A 21,479-nucleotide genomic window follows, 5' to 3' on the forward strand; every position below is an offset into this window, starting at 1 on the left:
GAGGCCTTTTCCTTTGTCCACATTTGCCTATGATTTTATTTTTGAATTTGAAATTTATCCTGGTTCATGGTCAAATATTCCTGAATATTTTGAAATCTTTTCGTTCATAGGTACCAAGATTGTCGAAAATGGAGCTGGTTTACTAACAGGATTGGCTGAAATAATCACTAAAGCCATTAAAGGTTTGAACTTTCTGCACCTATGGGGAGAGAGGAGGGCACTCACTGAGACTGAGATCAGTACCACTGGCTGACAATTCAATACTTATGCCTGTTGAGTGAAACCTCAGCACAAATCCATAAATACTGGCTGAGAGAGCTTAGGAAGGGGGAACAAATGGTCCTGAGGTGAGGGCGCTCTGCTCAGGAGAGTGTGGACGCTCTGCCTAACTCCACTCCTCCCATGCCCTGAAGATCTCCCTGATTTCACTCTCTCTGATTTTATCCTGTACCTTAATGTGAGGACAGTGAGTAAGTGGTTTCCTGAGTTTGGTCGCTGGGTCGACTGAGTTTTTGAGCATGAAGTTGGGGTCATGGAAAGTTCAATTTTCAGTCACTTGGCAGAAGCGTGGTAACACGAGACCATATGACTGGCATCTGAAGTCAGAGCAGTCTTGATAACTCAACTTGTGGCATTGGCACACACTCCACAGATATGGTATCAGAAGTCAATTGACAGTGGTCTGCCCCTTGACTGTTGGGAATTGGATGGTTGGTGTAAAAAACCACATATTTGTTGTCAGGAAAAAACCCAGACTCACCCTCTGCTGTGATTTGAGGGCCCATGTAAGGCTTGGGGAGAGGTGAGTAGAGAAAGTGAGACCCAGGACCTGGACACTGTCACCGGTTTTCTGTATTTTCGAGTTCCTGGCCAATCAATACTGTATCAGATGGGTTGTGGCACGACAGTATCTTGTCCTGACCAGGCCACACACATGCTTGTGTCCTGGGGAAAGTCATCTGCAGTTTCCTCATCTGAACAGGGGAAACGTGTTACATGAGTTCTTCAAATAGAGGACGAGTTATGAACAGAAAGACTCTATTCACATGTCATGAGCAGATATGTGTTACTCTGAAAGAAATTCTCTGCCTACCTACTTGCTCTGGCCAAGTAAAAATACTTCTTTATCAAATAATATTTATTCCTGTATTATTAAAAGAAATCAAAAGATGTTGAGCCACGGAGGAGGGCAACGGCAGGGAACCAAGTAACAGCACTTGTGAAGGAGGATGTGGGATGAAAGCAGAGAATACTACAAAAGTCTCCAGGCCCTTCCCCTTGTTGTCTTTTAACTGTTATTATCTTTTCCATGTTTGATCCTTTTCCTGTTTCATGAAGCAGGCCTCCTGAAACTCTTGAAATGTATTCTGTTTCATAGGTCAGGTGATGATTTCTGGAATACAATTCGATAACCACACACTGGAGGAATACCAAACACTCAAGATTGAATACTCAACACTCAATGAGGAGAATAAAGGTTCATAGTTTCTGCATCTCGGGGAAGAGGGACGGGCACTGAGATTCAGATCAATGACCAAACATCAATGCTTCAATCAAGAAGCCTGTTTCTTGAAACCTCAACAGTGCATAAATATTTGGGTTCAGAGAGTTTTCTAGATGGTGAATATGATTGTGAGGGTGCTGTGCTCACAAGGGAATGGAATCTCCACACAAAGATACATCCCTTTGCCCTACACGTCTCCTCCATTTCACTGTTTGTGAATGTTTCCTATTTGTTCATTTGAGATTAGCAAGTAAGTGTTTTCCTCAGTTTGGTCATAAGTAACCTTCAGTTACTGAACATGGAGGTGAGGTCATGGACTTCCCCATTTCATCCATTTGGTCACAAGCAAAAGTAAGTAGGGACCACATGGCTGGCACTAAACTGAGGACAGTCTTGAGCGCTTAACCTGTGGGGTCTGCACTAACTGCATGAATTTCATATCAGACAGCAATTGAATGGGGGAGGCCCAGTGGGTGTTGGGGAATTGGTTGATGGTAGAGACATCACAGATTTGTGTTAGGAGAAACCCAGGCTCACTCTGGCCCATGGTTGGGTGCTATTGTTACCTTGGGTACAAGGAAGTGATGAATGTAGGACACTGACTCCAGATACTCTTACAAGTGTGCTGTACTTTCCGAATTCCTGGTAGAATCAGGTATTGTATCAGATGGGTTGTGACATCATAGCAATTTGTCCTGACTCTACCACCCACATGCTCTGTTCGTGGGACAGTTATCTGCAGTTTCTTCATCTGAAGAGGGGAAATGTGTTACATGCATTCTTTGAACAGGTTACCTGTCATGAATATAAAGATTTTATGCCCTGCCGCCTTAGTGTCTGGAGCATTTGAGAGTTTAGTTTCCTGACAAGGGATTGAATCTAGGACTCCAGTACTGGAAGCCAGATTCTTAACCCCTGGACAGCCTTGGATGCCTTACAGATGTTTTAAGGCTATTCAGGCACTGTACCAAACCTCCTTAGAAGACTGCATGAGGAGATATACGTTTGTACATGATTACTACATCATGTCACCCCTAGCAACATTCATGATTCTGTCCCAGAAAGCAGGTTTTCAAATGGTCTTTTCAATCTGGCATTCCTCCACAACCTTAACATCCTCTATGGCAAACAAACTGGGGGTTCTAGTTGTTGTCCTTGTACGGAGCTTGATGACCATCCTCATAACTGAGCCATTGCCCCTCTCCTTCCAGCAGCTTCTAAGCCTGCCCTCTGCCTGGAGCCTAAAGTAACAGGTGGCTGCAATGCCATGATGACCAGGTACTTCTACAACGCCCAGACCGGCCTCTGTGAGCAGTTTGTGTATGGTGGCTGTGAAGGGAATGGAAACAACTTCAAAAAGTTAGAGGACTGCCTGAAGACCTGATCTCAAAGAGGCAGGGTCCCTGTGGTAAGACAGGGGCCAAGGCACAGGGGGAGGGAAGGGCTGGGGAAGGGGCGGAGCTCAGGGGGCCACACACCATTCACCCTGCACAGTGTCTTCCTCCTCGCTGCTGCCAGGAGGAGAGGCTGCAGTGTCCTGTGAAACCCACACTGAGCGAGTTCTCCAGGGAGAGGATGGCAGAAGGTCCACCCTGGTGGTCTCTTTGTGATCATCTCAGCCTGATCACATGCTCCTCTTTCTCAGTTGGGAACACTGATTCAGCTACCCTGCAGGGCAGGTCTGCAGTGCTTCTGTGTATCCTACATAGGCTTGGAAAATTCACTTTCTTCTTGTTTGTTATTTGGGAATGTGGTTCCATATTTTTTTTTGAAAATATGGGCTCTATTAAGTTGACCATTGTCTAGGTCTGGGGCTACACTGATGGCACTCAACAAGTTCCTTTCTTTTTGCAGAGGACATGCAAAGAGTAGGTTCAGAAACTCTGAAGTCTGAGGAGGACCCCTGCAGGACTGGGCTGTGGCTGTGTCTGAACCTCTTCAGTCTCCTCAGTCCTTCTCTCCTCAACCGTCCTGTGCAGAGTCTGCCCATTTCCTTTTCTCTGTTGGTCAACATGTCTAATTCTGTCTCATCCAGCTGGTTCTCAGCACCATAAGAGCATGTCTTCCCTTTACCCTTAGCTCTTCACAACAGGACCTGGCACCAATGAGACAGTTCATAACTATTTGAGGAAGGAAGGAAGGAATGTAGGAACACATTCCTCATGACCAAAGTAACTACAGAGCCTGCGGTGTAACACAGGACTTCTGTTTTCACCCCCATCCTCAAGGCATCTTCACCTTCATCCCCATTCCCTCCATCACTATTCTCCTTGTGGGTGTCCAAGGTTGAATTTCCAGCATCCAATTCTCAACATCAGCAATGAAAGAAGAGTTTGGTTTTAAAAAAGCCCCCTTTCCACACAATGATGTTGCAATTTTCATTTCTGTAGCTTCAAACACTATGGTTCATATTTCAATAAATATATATTCAAAGTTAAACTGACTGGAGTGGAGTTTGTTGTTTATAATTACAAACATTAACAAATAGGGTCCATGGAATTGGTGGTCCTTCTAACTGTTTTGGAGACAGTGGGCACCTCCTGTTCCTCTTTGCAGAGACTGTGACCTACTGGGTATAGGATGCAAGCCCATTATATCATCATTGACTCCTTAATAGCAACACAAGCTACAGAGAACCCTGAAAGATACACACATCAATGTGACAGCTTTTCTTCCTACTTGTAAGTTCAGTCAAACGGGGGCAGGGGGGCACAGGTTGCTAAGACATCAATGTTTATTCTTACCATCTCCTACTTGACCACGTGCAATTTAACTTGATTCACGAACCTAACATTCCAGGTTCTTATGCAGTACTGTTCTTTGCAGCATCAGATTTTACTTTCATCACCACACACATCCACAACTGAGCATTGTTTCCTCTCATTCTTTCTGGGGCTATTAGTAGTTCTCTGCTCTTCCCCAGTAGCATATTGGACAGCTTCTGACTTGGTGGGTTCACCTTTTGGGGTCATATCTTTTTGTCTTTTAGTACAGTTCATGAGGTTGTCATGGCAACTGTAGTGCGGTAGTACACCATTCCCTGCTCCAGTGGATCACGTTTTGTCAGAACTCGCCAATATGACCCGTCCGTCTTACGTGGTCCTACACGGTATGGCTCATAGATTCATCAAGTTACACAGACCCCTTTTGCCACAAGGCAGTGATCCATGAAGAGGAGTAATACTATAATATATGTTATTTAATTTTTAATATTTATCAGTTTATAACAGTATAATGAAAGTGACTTGATATTAATGAAAAGAGTTTGGCTTCAGTAACTCACTGTGTTTTGTGATCTTGGGCAAGTCATTTTATCTCCCTGAGATACAGATTCTTTTTTAATAAAAAGAGGAAGGTGATATCTACATTAAAAATGCCCAGATTTGGGTACTTTGAGAACCGTGGTGAACACTGTGCTAATGTGCTTTCACCAGCACAGATTAAAACAAATTGTCTAGAAACACAGCTTTTTATTTTCCTCTGCTCCGGACTGCTCTTTAAATGTGCTGTCTACTGTATTAAAGACAGGGGGAAGTAACACTGACTGTAGTGGTGTCATCTTCTAGAATTTCACCCTCAGGAAATGGCCTCAGTGCTAGAGTGGAGTCATCGTCCCAATTCCAATCCGGTCTCCTTCTTCCTCAGAGGTTACTGAAAGCCCTCTTGCTTCAGTGATTGATCTTACCCCAGTCCAGCCCCTTTCCCACCCGTCCTCATCTTTATTTGACTCTCTGGACAATGTAGTTAAGTGTGAATTGTTATAATTACTCATCATTATTATTTCAAAGGACTTTGACTTTGTAGGGGAAGAGTTGTGGTGGGGTTAAATGGGCAGTAGGTAATCTTCCAAGGTCCCTGAGATCCACTCTAGCCCCCGAGGTCCACTCTGGCAGGTAGCTCTCCTACTGGTGAAACCAGGGAGGAACAGTGGGTGGTCATGGTCTGGAGATGAGTTTATGTCTCTGCTTCCTTTCTGCCCACTCCCTTTGCTTTATTTCTACCCAGATTATTAGGGTTTGTGCCCCAGATGGAGATGCTCTTACCCCGGCTCAAAAACTGCCTGGGCCAGTGCCAGTTAAAGAGCTTGTGTGTTCCAGTAGAAGTCCTGCCACAATGGTTTCAGGAAAGTTACCAGTGTCATACCTGTCTTCTGAAGTAAGTGGGGTTAATGTGAGAGGGGGAGCATTGACACATAGATATGAAGATCCGTGAATGAGGCTGTAAAGAGGACCTGGGCTAACACACGGCTGATCACCTAGCAGTCCTTTGGTCTGCTGTCATCTTGGAGACATCTTGGAGACCATCCATAACGTGCCATGCATGGCTCTAGGTGCTGGGATGCTCCTGTGTGACCATATCGGACAAATTTCCACCTATAGCATCACATTCTGTTTTCACAAGACCACAGACACAGTCAAGTTTGAGGACTGAAATCACTGGTCATTTTCCATGAGCAGACAGAACCCGGACCAAGGAGCAGGGCATGCTACAGTCCATGGGGTCTCAAAGAGTCAGACCACACTGAATGACTGAGCAGACACACACACACAGGCAGAAGCAGGAAATGGAAGGTGGGGAGATTACACATTTACATCTGACGCCAGATCCTCCTTTTCCTCACTCCCCTCCTTCTCACCTGCTCTTACCTATCAGCTGGGGTGTAAACTGGTCTGTCAGCAGCCATCTTTCTATAGATGCCCCTCTTGCAAGGCCAAAAAACATGAGCAGATTCTGCTTTTCTGCAGCCTGGCTCATCCTCCTGGAAACAGAAGTGGCTGACATTCCAGGCGGTAAAACCAGCAACAGGCCCAGGGTACAGCCTGGGTCACTTCTGCAGATTTTGTGTCAGAAGTAAATTGACTGCTGGACGCCCAGTGATAATGGGGGAACTGTTTGTTGTTGGCAGAGACCCTGCATCTTTGGTGTCAGGGACAGACTTACTCTTTTTCTCCATTTGTATCTGGGGTGAGGTTCAAGGACAGAGGGTTATATTATGTTGAACAGGGCTCTCAGAACCCCTCAGTAGTGTTCTGCATTTTCAGAATTCCTGGCAGAATCAGGGACCTGATTAAATGACTTGTGGCAGATTGTGTCTTGTCCTCATCCTACCACCTACCTGCTGTGTGTCCTGGGACTTTCCCATCTACAGCTTTTTCATGAGATCGGGGCACCATGTTTCTGGAGATTTTTTTAAAGGATTATCAATCATAAGTGCAAAGAATTTACACCTTTAAGATCACTGGTGTCTATTTTCCACCAACACATTTTAGTCTAAAAGACTTGCTGACCTATCTACATTTCTCTATGACTTTTCAAAAAAAAAAAAATATGTCAAATACTGATCATTTCTCTGTGATGAAATTAATCAGAGAGTTGAGTGACAGCTAAAGGAGGGTCTTCTCTTCAGAGGTAACTGCAGGCAAAGCAAGAAACGAAGTACTTTGTTGAGTTTGCTCCTGGGGCCAAGATTGTATTTCCCAGGCTCATACGATATTAATGGACTCAATGCCCTTCCCCTTGCCCTCCTATCAGAGTATACTTTAATTTCCTATAATGATATAAATGACTGTTATATTCATAATTATATAGATAGGCCTCACTATCATAGCAACTAACAGGAATTTTACTCTATCCACTCTCTTCAATGATGGTTCACTTGGCATGAGTATGAAATAGGAGAGTCATTTACTTGAGAGATATTTGTTCAAATATATCTTTCTGATTCTGAGAGCATATTTTTTTTTGAGTAGGGAAACAGCTCTAAACAATATATAGTAAAATAATATACACACAGGAAAGGAGGGAAACATAGTAAAGTTGGGGAAAATCCTATGCCAGGTTTCTGAGTGTTGTGAAGAAAGAAAGTGATAGGGATATAGGTGGCTGGCAAGGGTCAGGGAAATGCTCTGTGATAAGCAGGTTTTGAGCAGAGCCTTCGAAAAATGTGCCTGAGTGTTTGAGCAGCAGCCAGGACCAGAGTGGCTGAGGCTGAGAGGGTTGAGGGGAAGGGTAGTGGAGGAGATGTGACAGAGAGGCTCTGGGGACAAGTCAGGAAGAGGCTTGTAGAATTTTAAGAATCAGAATTTGACTCTCGGAAAAGCTAGGGGGTCACTGTGGGAATGGTCACTGGAGCCATGGGTTATTTTTCACTTTGACACGGGATCCTTGTGGCTGTAGTGTGGAGAGTGGCCTCTAGGGGGCGAAGGGCAGAAACAGAGGCCCCTGGGCAGGCTGCTGCATTTTCCAGGTGAGCCATGATGAAGTGTGTATCCATATTGTTGTCTGGATTGATCTCACCTCATTAGAACAACATGAATAAAGTGCTCTATTGAGACTTCTGTGGCAGCTTCATCACAAATCAGGATTCATTAAATCTTTAGCCATTTGTGATGTATTCACCCTTCAAACCCTAGCCTGTTTTGAGGGGTGGGGTCAGGGAAAAGCAGAAGATGAGAATTAAAACCTATATCTATGGCTGATTCTTGTGGAGGTTTGACAGAAAACAAGAAAATTCTGTCAAGCAATTATCCTTCAATTAAAAAATATATAAATTTAAAAATAAAAAACATTCAACCACCAAATCAGGTATCAGTTACTCAGGCAACCAACCTTCATTCTAAGTTTAGATTGAGGGTTTGCTAGTCACCTCCCTCATATCATGAAGAACTCTCGTGGTGCAGTTATCTCTTAGGAAATCCAATAGATTTAAGAGCTCAGATTCAGAAATGATTAGAAGACCAAATTAGTAGTTGTTACATAAGTCACAGTATTAGTGTTCCCTCAATATTCCTTTATTCCTGTGCCCATGACGTAAACAAAGTGAACACAGTGGGGGTTTCTTCCAAGCCTTCCTCCATGAGTTCATGGTGGCTTTACACTTTCTTTTTTTATACTGGAAGCTTTGGTGGCTCAGACGGTAAAGTGTCTGCCTACAATGTGGGAGACCAGGGTTCAATCCTTGGGTTGGGAAGATCTCTTGGAGAAGGAAATGGCAGCCCACTCCAGCATTCTTGCCTGAAAAATCCCATGGACGGGGGAGCCTGTTAAGCTACAGTCCATGGGTTCGCAAAGAGTTGGACATGACTGAGAGACTTCACTTTCTTTTATTTTCAGTTACATGCATTTACAGATATTAGTATTATGAACTCATGGACCAATGTCCAGGACCGGTCATGATCAACATATGGAAAATATTATTAATATATATCTTTTATGCTTGGTCTATTTGCACTCATCTCACACACTAGTAAAGTGATGCTTAAAATTCTCCAAGCCAGGCTTCAGCAATATGTAAACCATGAACTTCCCGATGTTCAAGCTGGTTTCAGAAAAGGCAGAGGAACCAGAGATCAAATTGCCAACATCCACTGGATCATCAAAAAGGCAAGAGAGTTCCAGAAAAACATCTATTTCTGCTTTATTGACTATGCCAAAGCCTTTGTGTGGATCACAATAAACTAAGGAAAATTCTGAAAGAGATGAGAATACCAGACCACCTGACCTGCCTCTTGAGAAATCTGTATGTAGGTCAGGGAGCAACAGTTAGAACTGGACATGGAACAACAGACTGGTTTCAAATAGGAAAAGGGGTATGTCAAGGCTGTATATTGCCACCCTGCTTATTTAACTTATATGTGGAGAACATCATGAGACACGCTTGGCTGAAAGAAGCACAAGCTGGAATCAAGATTGCTGGGGAAATACCAATAACCTCAGATATGCAGATGACACCACCCTTATGGCAGAAAGTGGAGAAGAACTAAAAAGCCTCTTGATGAAAGTGAAAGAGGAGAGTGAAAAAGTTAGCTTAAAGCTCAACATCAGAAAACTAAGATCATGGCATCTGGTCCCATCACTTCATGGGAAATAGATGGGGAAACAGTGGAAACAGTGGCTGACTTTATTTTGCTGGGCTCCAAAATCACTGCAGATGGTGATTGCAGCCATGAAATTAAAAGATGCTTACTCCTTGGAAGGAAGTCATGACCAACCTAGACAGCATATGGAAAAGCAGAGATATTACTTTGCCAACAAAGGTCCATCTAGTCAAGGCTATGGTTTTTCCAGTGGTCACGTATGGATGTGAGAGTTGGACTGTGAAGAAAGCTGAGCGCCGAAGCATTGATGCTTTGAACTGTAGTGTTGGAGAAGCCTCTTGAGAGTCCCTTGGACTACAAGGAGATCCAACCAGTCCATTCTAAAGGAGATCAGTCCTGGGTGTTCACTGGAAGGACTGATGTTGAAGCTGAAACTCCAATATTTTGGCCACCTGATGCGAAGAGCTGACTCATTTGAAAAGACCCTGTGGCTGGGAAAGATTGAGGGCAGGAGGAGAAGGGGACGACAGAGGATGAGATGGTTGGATAGCATCACCGACTTGATGGAGATGAGTTTGAGCAAGCTCTGAGAGTCGGTGATGGCCAGGGAGGCCTGCCGTGCTGCAGTCCCTGGGGTCGCAAAGAGTCGGAAAGAACAGTGACTGGATGGAACTGAACTGAGTCACTCTGTGCTCCAGGGAATCTGGCTGGACAGATTTGTAGATAGTTGGTTGTTTTTAGGAACAGATTGCATGATCTCAGTCCTTGCATCTCCTCATATCTAGAGCAATAAATCCCTTCATGGTGACATCAAATCCTCATGACTAACAAAAAATACATTTTGTAAAATGAGCTTTTCATGGTATTGAACTCCTCCTTCACCAAAACATTATATATTGACCTTCCCTCACAGTCGCTTTGGAGCAGTCTCTCAGAGCTATCTAAGATGCTCCCAGGCTGCAGTTTTCATTTTGCCCCGAATAAAACTTAACTTGCAACTCTCAAGTTGTACATCTTTTATGGTCGACAGCATCAGGCAGTCCACAGGGACAGGGGGAAGGGCAGGTGGAGCTCAGGAGGGTACACACCCCTCAAAACTACCCAAAGTGACTGTTTTTCTCGCTGCCTCCTGGGGAAAATGGCTACAGTGTCCTTGGAAATCATGCATAGAGCATCTTTCAGGAGACAGCTTGACAAAAGATTAGCCCTAGAAGCACCATCCTGATCATCTGAGCTAACTCTCATGCTCCCCTTTCTAGATGGGAAGAGTAAGTCAGCACCCCACAGAGCAGGTCGGTAGTGCTACTGAGTTCCCCACCTTGGCTTCAAAAATTCACTTCCTTCTTGGTGGTCGTTGTGATCCTGAGCATGGTTGTTGCTCCTTTCTAGGAAGATCTAGGTCCTGTCCAGGTACACAGTGTACAGGTCTGGGGCTTCAGAGATTCAATCAGCAAGGTCATCTCCTTTTGCAGAGGCCATGGGAACTAGGCTCCCTGAGAAACTGAAGTCCAAGGGGCACCCAGTCAGGGCTGAGCTCTGGCTGCTTGTGATAATATTAGCCTTTTCCTCTTGCTTCTCAACCCTACCTTCCTCAGCAGAAATCTGCCTCTTTCCTCTCTTCCATACGACTGCTTGCTTTATCCTGTCTCATCCAGTTGGCGCTAAATGCCATGAGAGCACGGCTTCCCTCTATCCCTAGAACTCTGCACAGCTCCAGGCACAGAGGATACAGTCCACAAATATAGAGGGAAGGATGGAAACAGTGCAGGAGAAGAGCTCCTTGTGACTGCAGTGAGAGTAGAGCCTGGGATGCGAATTCATGATTTTTCTGTAATTTTTATCTCTGCATGGCAACCTTCTTCCTCCACCTCACCAGCACTTCAATAGCCTTTAGAATTTGGCTGCCTGGATGCTGCCAGAGAAGCTGGGACCACTTCCTATTCTTGCGAATATGATGTGACATTCATAACGTCATGTACAAAATCTTTGATGCTTCTTCTGTGTTAATGTAAAATAGATTTGCCTTACTCAAAACAGTAAGGAATGTTTTCCTAAGTTTGATGATCAGTAACACTCAGTTATTGAACATGGAAGTGGGCTCATTTACCTCTCCATTTCATCCATTTGGTCACGAGCAAATGAAAGTGAGGACCACGTGGCTGGCACTAAAACTGGCCCTTCTCATTGTTCTGCAGATAGTGGGTTCCCTTCCCTTTCCCTTTCCAGCAACTGTACCATACCAGGTATAGGAAGCAAACCTGATATATCATCATCAACTCCTTAATAGCAACACAAGTTACACAGAAACCTGGGATTTACACACATCAATATGACAGCTTTTCTTCTTTACTTGTAAGTTCAGGCAAATATGGGGTCAGGTCATCCTCCTGACTCTCCGAAGAAGAAAGGATTGGAGCCTCAGTTGTCCAGTCCTCTAAGGAATCCGATTCCCTGAAGTCACAGGTGGGGAGCGGGCTTCTTACTTCAGTTAAAAAAGTACAACTACCATTTAGTATCCTCGGCTCTTTGTTAGCATTTTGCCTACATTTTTGGATTAATCATGCTAAGAATCCTTCAGGGGAGGAAATGGAAGCATAGTAATGGCACTTAGCTGCTTTATTCATTGCCTAACATGGCAGGTCCTCGCTCTCCCAAGCAGAGGGACTTTGATGAGGCTATCCTGCTCTGCTTCTGGGAAGATTTAGAATGGAGGCAACTTTGGAAATGGACAGTATCTGTTTCACAGAGATTAGTAAAGGTTGGCATGGAGACCACAAAAGTATTAGTATTTGATTGAATGAGAACACACAGGGTGTTGGTGCTCTGTTTCATATCTTTCCAGTCCTGGGCAAATTCTCAACATGTCTGAGGTTTTTTTCTTTAGTATAAAATAAGGATAAGGCTTGTACTAATTCATATTTCCAGCCAGAGATCACTAAAATCCTCCACTTTACCTCCTTGCTTTCCTTGCTCTTCAGAATAGTTTTGTTTGCTGCCTCCTGTACCATATTACAGACCTCCATGCAAAGGTCTTCAATCACTGTTTAAACAATTCTAATCCCTTGAATCTGTTTGTTACCTCCAGTACATATTCACAGTGGATTAGGTTTAAGTCTTAGCTGGATGGCCTGGTAGTTTCCAACTTTCTTTAGTTTAAGCCTGGGTTTTGCTATAAGAACCTGATGATCTGAGTCACAGTCAGCTCCTGATCTTGTTTTTACTGACTCTACACAGCTTTTCCATCTCTGCTACAAAGAATGCCACCAATATGGTTTTGGTATTGACCATTTGGTGAGGTTCATGTGTAAGTCGTCTTTTGTGTTGTTGATAAAGGTATTTGCTATGACCAGTGCATACCTGGCAGAATTCAGTGTGTCTTTGCCTTGCTTTGTTTTGTTCTCCAAGGCCAAATTTACCTGTTAAGCCAGATATCTCTTGACTTCCTACTTTTGTATTCCAGTGCTCAATGATGAGTAGAACATTTTTTTTGGTGTTAGTTCTAGGAGGTCTTCTAGGTCTTCACAGAGATGATCAACATCAGCTTCTTCAGCATCGATAGGAGGGGGATAGACTTAAATTACTGTGATATTGAATGGATTGCCTTGGAAACGAACCAAGAACACGCTTTCATTTTTGAGGTTGCAAGTAAGTACTGCATTTCAGACTGTTATGTTGATTGTGATGGTTACTCCATTTCTTCAATGGGGACCTTGCCCATAGTAGTAGATAAAATGGTCATCTGAATTAAATTCGCCCATTCCCTCCCATTTAGGTTCACCAATTCCTAAGATGTTCATGTTTATTGTTTCCAATCCTGCTTGACCACGTCCAATTTACCTTGATTCACTGACCTAACATTCAAGGTTCCAATGCAGTACTGTTCTTTGCAGCATCAGATTTTACTTTCATCAACCGACACATCCACAACTGAGTGTCGTTAGGTACAGCCGCTTCATTCTTCTGAAGATATTTGTAGTTCTTCTCTGCTCTTTCCCAGTAGCATATTGTTCAGCTTCCAACATGGGGAACTCATCTTTCAGGGTCATATCTTTTTGTCCTTTAATACAGTTCATGAGGTTCTCATGGTAAGTATACTGGGGTGATTTGCCATTCCCTGCTCCAGTGGATCACATTTTGTTAGAATTCTCCATTATGATCTGTCCTTTTTGGATGGGAATACCAGACTACCTGACCTGCCTCTTGAGAAACCTATATGCAGGTCAGGAAGCAACAGTTAGAACTGGACATGGAACAACAGACTGGTTCCAAATGGGAAAAGGAGTATGTCAAGGTTGTATACTGTCACCCTGCTTATTTAACTTCTATGCAGAGTACATCATGAGAAATGCTTGGCTGAAAGAAGCACAAGCTGGAATCAAGGTTGCTGGGAGAAATATCAATAACCTCAGATATGCAGATGACACCACCCTTATGGCAGAAAGTGAAGAGGAACTCAAAAGCCTCTTGATGAAAGTGAAAGAGGAGAGTGAAAAAGTTGACTTAAAGTTCAACATTCAGAAAACAAAGATCATGACATCTGGTCCCATCACCTCATGGGAAATAGATGGGGAAAGAGTGGAAGCAGTGGCTGACTTTAGTTTTTGGGGCTCCAAAATCACTGCAGATGGTGATTGTAGCCATGAAATTAAAGGACGCTTACTCCTTGGAAGGAAAGTTATGACCAACCTAGATAGCATATTCAAAAGCAGAGACATTATTTTGCAAACAAAGGTCCATCTAGTCAAGGCTATGGATTTTCCAGTGCTCATGTATGGATGTGAGAGTTGGACTGTGGAGAAAGCTGAGTGCTGAAGAATTGATGCTTTTGAACCATGGTGTTGGAGAAGACTCTTGAGAGTCCCTTGGATTGCAAAGAGATCCAACCGGTCCATTCTAAAGGAGATCAGTCCTGGGTGTTCTTTGGAAGGAATGATGCTGAAGCTGAAACTCTAATACTTTGGCTACCTCATGCGAAGAGTTGACTCACTGGAAAGACTCTGATGCTGGGAGGGATTGGGGGCAGGAGAAGAAGGGGATGATAGAGGATGAGATGGCTGGATGGCATCACCAACTCGATGGACGTGAGTTTGAGTGAACTCCGGGTGTTGGTGATGGACAGAGAGGCCGGTGTGCTGCGATTCATGGGGTCGCAAAGAGTTGGACACAACTGAGTCACTGAACTGAACTGAACTGAACTGAAAACGCCATGGCTCATAGATTCATTGAGGTACACAAAGTCCCTTTGCTACAATAAGGCAGTGATCCATGAAGAGGAGTCATATTATAAATGTTTGTTATTTAATTTTTAATCATTCTTAGTTTATAACAGTGTAATGAAATGATTGATATTAATGAAAGGAGTTTGGCTTTAGTAACTCACTGTGTTTTTTGGTCTTGGGGAAGTAATTTCATCTCCTAGAGACACAGATTCTGTTTTCCTAAAAGAGGAAGATGACATATGCATTAAGATATGCCCAGATTTGGGTACTTTGAGAACCAGGGTGATTTCAGTGCTAAAGTGCTTTGAACACCACAGACTAAAGCAAATCGTCTAGATTCACAGAGTTTTACTTTCCTCTCTTCCTGACTGCTCTTAAATGTGCTGTTGACTGAAGTAAGAAAGGAAGAAATAACATTAACTGTATTAGCGTAATCTTCTAGAATTTCACCCTCAGGAATCTCCCTCAGGGCCAGAGTGGAATCACCATTCCAATTTCAATTAAGTGTCCTTCTTCCTCAGCAGTCACCAAAAGCCCTCTTGATTCAGTGATTGATTTTACCAGTCTATCCCTTTTCCCAGTCCTCTTTGTCTTTTTTTGACTCTCTGGATAATGTAGTTACGTTTTCAGTTCAGTTCAGTTGCTCAGTCGTGTCCAACTCTTTGCGATCCATGGACTGCAGCATGCCGGGCTTCCCTGTCCATCACCAACTCCTGGAGCTTATTTAAACTCATGTCTATCGAGTCAGTGATACCATCCAACCATCCCATCCTCTGTCGTCCCCTTCTCCTCCTGCCCTCAATCTTTCCCAGCAGCAGGGTCTTTTCTAATGAGTCAGCTCTTCGCATCAGGTGTCCAAAGTATGGAGTTTCAGCTTCAGCATCAGTTCTTCCAATGAATATTCAGGACTGATCTCCTTTAGAATGGACTGGTTGGATCTCCTTGCAGTTCAAGGGACTCTTAAGAGTCTTCTCCAACACCACAGTTCAAAAGCATCAATTCTTCAATGCCATGCTTCTTTATAATCCAACTCTCACATCCATACATGATGACTGGAAAAATCATGGCTTTCACTAGATGGAACTTTATTGCCAAAGTATGTCTCTGCTTTTTAATGTACTGTCTACATTGGTCATAACTTTTCTTCCATGGAGAAAGCATCTTTTAATTTCATGGCTGAAATCACCATCTGCAGTGATTTTGTAGCCCCCAAAATAAATTCTCTCATTGCGCTCTTTCCCCATGTATCTGCCATGAAGGGATGGGACCAGATCCTATGATCTTAGTTTTCTGATTGTCGGTTTTAAGTTAACGTTTTCACTCTCCTCTTCCACTTTCATCAAGAGGCTCTTTAGTTCTAGTTCGCTTTCTGCCATGAGGGTGGTGTCATCTGCATACCTGAGGTTCACATTTCTCTGAGCAATCTTGATTCCAGCTTGTGTTTCATTGAGCCTGGCATTTTGCATGACGTACTCTGCATAAAAGTTAAATAAGCAGGGTGACAATATACAGCCTTGATATCCCGATTTGGAACCTGTCTGTTGCTCCACGTCCAGTTCTAACTGTTGCTTCTTGACCTGCATACTGATTTCTCAGGAGGCAGGTCAGGTGGTCTGGTATTCCCCCTCTCTTGAAGAATTTTCCACAGTTTGCTGTGATCCACACAGTCAAAGGCTTTGATGTAGTCAGTAAGGAAGAAGTAGATGTTTTTTGGAACTCTCTTGCTGTTTTCATTTTCCAATGAATGCTGGCCACTTGATCTCTAGTTCCTCTGCCTTTTCTAAACCCAGCTTGAACATCTGGAAGTTCACAGTTCACGTATGTTGAAGGCTGGCTTGGAGAATTTTGAACATTACTTTGCTAGCCTGTGAGACGAGTACAATTGTGTGGGAGCTTGAACATTCTTTGGCATTGCCCTTCTTTGGGATTGGAATGAAATCTGATCTTTTCCAGTCCTGTGGCCCCTGCTGGATTTTCCAAATTGGCTGGCATATTGAGTGCAGCACTTTCACAGCATCATCTTTTGGGATTTGAAATAGTTCAACTGGAATTCCATCCCCTCCTCTAGCTTTGTTCATAGTGATGCTTCCTAAGGCCCACTTGACTTCACATTCCAGGATGTCTGGCTCTAATCCAGTGATCACACCATCATGGTTATCTGGGTCATGAAGATCTTTTTTGTATATTTTTCTGTGTATTGTTGCCACCTCTTCTTAATATCTTCTGCTTCTGTTAGGTCCATACCAGTTCTGTCCTTTATTCTGCCCATCTTTGCATGAAATATTCCCTTGGTATGTCAAATTTTCTTGAAGAGATCTCTAGTCTTTCCCATTCTATTGTTTTCCTCTATTTATTTGCATTGGTCACTGAGCAAGGGTTTTTCTTTTTTCTTTTTTAATTTTTTAAAATTTCTTTGCTGTTCTTTGGAACTCTGAATTCAAATGGGTTTATTTTTCCTTTTCATCTTTGCCTTTAGTTTCTCTTCTTTTCTCAGCTATTTTTAAGGCCTCCTCAGACAACCTTTTTGCCTTTTGCTTTTCTTCTTCAGGGGATGGTCTTGATCCCTGCCTCCTCCACAATGCCACGAATCTTGGTTCATAGTTCTTCAGGTATTCTTGTATCACATCTAATCCCTTGAATCTATTTGTCACTTCCACTGTATAATTATAAGGGATTTTATTTATGTTATGCCTGAATGGTCTAGTGGTTTTCCCTGCTTTCTTCAATTTAAGTCTGAATTTTGCAATATTGTTTAGACTGGAGAAAAAGCTTGAAGGAAAAAAATTATCTCTTTAAGAATTCGTGCCCTAAGGAAATACCTCCTCCTATACCTTTACACCAGAGCTCTCTGGATCACTTATCTAAACCATCTCTAATTCCTGAAACCAAAAGGGAAATAAAAGGGGAACAAGCCCTTTAAAATCCTATTCCCTTCATCGTTTACAACTAGTGAGCTTTGTATTGTGATATCTGATTCATAACTAAGTTTGGAAAGCAAAGCTATAGGATATCTTGTGCCTATTTGGATATATGTATGTCTGTGTGTCTTTGTTTTTTGGATAATATTGCTGAATGCTGAGATCAGTTTGTAAATGAGCCCTAATCTAATTGTCCTCGGGAAAAAAAAAAATGTAAGCACTTACAAACCAAATAATTCTAAATAGAAGAGAAATTAACCTAAATGAATTTCAGGTTCACATGAACTGGGAAATAATCAGTATTAAATACCTGATATTAATGTCTGTTGATCTAGCTAATATATACGTGTCTTAGAGTAATTAACCTTAAGTAGAATATTTTCATTGTACCTAGGTTTAATATTGTTCAATATTATTATATTTGTTACAAGTTTGTCAACAAGGAAATTACCTCGAGTGAAGAAACTTCACAAAAATATAAATGAGATATGAGCTTTTAGATAAACTCTATTATGAATCATTATACTTTAGGAATGTCTGTCTAAAATAGTCTCTCCAGATTGGTGTAGCTTTAATTTCTAAGGGTTATGCTAAACTAAGTGTTGGAAGTGTATTGAATAGGTAGGTCATTTCCAAATAAAATAAAATTTTGGAACATTTGTTACTGAACACTAATCTCCTCTTACAGAGAAATAAAGAGATTTGGAATTAAAAATGAATGATGTTTGGTGCCATTCTAAAATGTGCTAAGAAAGCAAAGTTTTTAAAAATTATCACTGGTATTTATGCTCACAAATCTATAAAATGCTAATACATAATTCAGATAATTCTATCTCACTGAGTGTTCTAAAGCTTTTTGATATTTGTTGAAAAAACTTCCTAAATTATCCTAATAACCAACTTGATTTCTAGCTAATTTTGGGATGCTTCAGAGGGCCCCTGAAACATCCCAAAGAGAGATATTACACTAATTAGGTTCATTTTGCAGAATGACATGGGAAGTATTGTCAAGTGAGTAATAAGTCTCAGGTTATACTGTATGATTAATGTTACTAATACAGGTATCCTAGAAACTGTATGGAGTTCTTAAAATTCTGATGTGTTTGGGTAAAATGTTATCAAGCATAATTTTACTTACTATTTCAAAATATTTTCATAGCACTAGCCAAGTTTCACAGAAATGCTTCTTCCTCATGAAGATATATAGAAAGGACTTTTGGGTAAATACCAGTTTCTGAACTGGGTAAGGATTCTAATGGAAAACCTGATGGCTTCACAAAGGTTAACAAAGGGACTGAATGAACTGGTGATATGCTTTTAACTTTTATGGTTTTTAATCTGAAAAATCACTTATGTGAATCTGTGTTTTCAGGGTATAAGATAAAAACCTTCCCTTCAAACTAATTTTGAAAGTAATTTGGTAAAATTATATTTTGTAAACAAATTGAAACATTTATCTTTTCCCTCTATCTGAGCCCTCCAGAGTTTGGAAACTCTGTTTCCAGTAACTTTAATAGATAAGTTAGGGAGGTTATCTCACTCACAGGTACAGACATCTCAAGGAATTTTGGAGACCTTGAGAAGGGAGGAATTCACTCAGATCTGTTAGGTAAAGTATGTGATAAGCCTTTGGTGTGACTTTCCTAGCCCTGAAAGGTTTTATTTTGAAAGTTCATTCTTAGACTCTATAAAAAGTTTCAACAAAGCAAAAGATCTATGATCAATTATGGTTATATAAATCAGCAGGCCAAGTCTATTGATGCCAGATCTATGTCACAAATTTGGTTCTATCGGTCCCATCACTTCATGGGAAATAGATGGGGAAACAGTGGAAACAGTGTCAGACTTTATTTTTGGGGGTTCCAAAATCATTGCAGATGGTGACTGCAGCCATGAAATTAGAAGATGCTTACTCCTTGGAAAGAAAGTTATGACCAACCTAGATAGCATATTGAAAAGCAGAGACATTACTTTGCCAACAAAGGTCCGTCTAGTCAAGGCTATGATTTTTCCAGTGGTCATGTTTGGATGTGAGAGTTGGACTGTGAAGAAAGCTGAGTGCCGAATAATTGATGCTTTTGAACTGTGGTGTTGGAGAAAACTCTTGAGAGTCCCTTGGACTGCAAGGAGATCCAACCAGTCCATTCTGAAGGAGGTCAGCCCTGGGATTTCTTTGGAAGGAATGATGCTAAAGCTGAAACTCCAGTACTTTGGCCACCTCATGCGAAGAGCTGACTCTTTGGAAAAGACTCTGATGCTGGGAGGGATTGGGGGCAGGAGGAGAAGGGGATGATAGAGGATGACATGGCTGGATGGCATCACTGATTCGATGGACGTGAGTCTGAGTGAACTCTGGGAGCTGGTGATGGACAGGGAGGCCTGGCGTGCTGCGATTCATGGGGTCGCAAAGAGCCGGATACGACTGAGTGACTGAACTGAACTGATGATGATTTTAGGAAGAAAAAGAAGTTTCAATGAATGTTAAACCCCACTTCGTTAATGGAGGTCTGTATCTACTAAGACTCATTTCTTGCACAGTTCTTAGCTGTTAGGGTATATCAATGCAAAATTTAATTGAGTTATTAAAGGACACTGTAGGTTTGTTTCTGAAGCTTATCTCAGTAATCTGTCTTTGGATGAAGATCAGGTGCCTCATGAATGACCTGCAACCGAGACTGGAAAAAGATAAAATTTAAGAAACTGTCTCCAACCTGGATGGAAGGACCTTTCTATCAGATACTCTTGACTAACACATGCCCAGTGAAATTGAAGGGATATTGACTTCCAAAGACCCCTAAACTGGACTGGTCTATAAAGAGGCCTGCTGACCTCAAACTCACCTTACCAATGCCAAAACAGAGGAAACTGCACTACACTGGGATGAGAAGATGACCTCAATAGTAGATAGCTTGCCCAAGATGCTGGAACTGATTCACATGATCATTTACAATATTTTCTTGATTCCTTGGACCTGTGCCTATCGATCAAATGTTTTCTATTATGGACATGATTCTATGCTAGTTTAAAACTCAATCCTGTTGTTGGGTTGTGACCAATTCCCTGTGTCTAGTATTTCTGGACAGTATTTTTGGTAATATTTCTACCCTGATGGATTTCTGTCCTTCAGGGCTCTGATTGGATACCCATAGGAAATTTATTTTAGATGAGTGTTCAGTCCTGTTCTCTCTATTCATGATATTACTAGTTGGGATCTTCTCACTGGGTCAATTAATAATACCTGTTCTGATGCCGGCCGTAGATTCAAGTCTTCTCTTAGGGTCATTCAAACTCAGAGTGACAAACTAAGTCACAATAAAAGAAAAAAAATCTAACCTCTCATCTTTAAAAGGAAAACTCCCACAATTATGGGATGGATCTATATGGTTAACACCAGGCTATAGTCATTTAAGTTTAAAAGCTTCTCTATGTTGGGATCAAATTAAATCAAACTAAAAATGATTAACCTGGTAATATTATGAGACAAGGCTGGGTGCTTTATTAACTATGCTTATTATTACCCATAGAGAGAGTGATTGGTATGGAACTCAGTGGATTTGTGGCACTAATTTATGGCCTTGACATCTACAGGTATGGATACAAAGGTGTATCCTGGGATTCCCATGAATTTAAGGTCATACATGTTAGCAAATTAGAGGTCATCACAACCAATCTACCATTCACATGGGTTAAAGATCTGTACTCTACTGGTATGACCACTTAGCAGCTTGTGTGTGTGTACATGTCTTCAATGGGGCTGCTGCTAAGATACTTCAGTCGTGTCCAACTCTGTGCGACCCCATAGATGGCAGCCCACCAGGCTCCCCCATCCCTGGGCTTCTCCAGGCAAGAACACTGGAGTGGGTTGCCATTTCCTTCTCCAATGCATGAAAATGAAAAGTGAAAGTGAAGTCGCTCAGTCGTGTCCAACCCTTAGTGACCCCATGGACTGCAGCCTACCAGGCTCCTCCGTCCATGGGATTTTCCAGGCAAGAGTACTGGAGTGGGGTGCCATTGCCTTCTC

At 42.2% G+C, this 21,479-nt stretch overlaps 1 protein-coding gene across 1 annotated transcript in view; it reads left to right on the forward strand.

The window, feature by feature from the left end:
- Positions 1-4,582: 4,582 nt before the first annotated feature.
- LOC102266908 (uncharacterized) overlaps positions 4,583-21,479 on the forward strand; it is an 85,975-nt gene continuing 69,078 nt past the window's right edge. The window contains 1 exon segment of the mRNA XM_070382034.1: positions 4,583-4,613. Coding sequence (XP_070238135.1) covers positions 4,583-4,613 — 31 coding nt within the window.

Source organism: Bos mutus, chromosome 13 (genome assembly GCF_027580195.1).
Source record: "Bos mutus isolate GX-2022 chromosome 13, NWIPB_WYAK_1.1, whole genome shotgun sequence".
NCBI classification, from domain to species: domain Eukaryota; kingdom Metazoa; phylum Chordata; class Mammalia; order Artiodactyla; family Bovidae; genus Bos; species Bos mutus.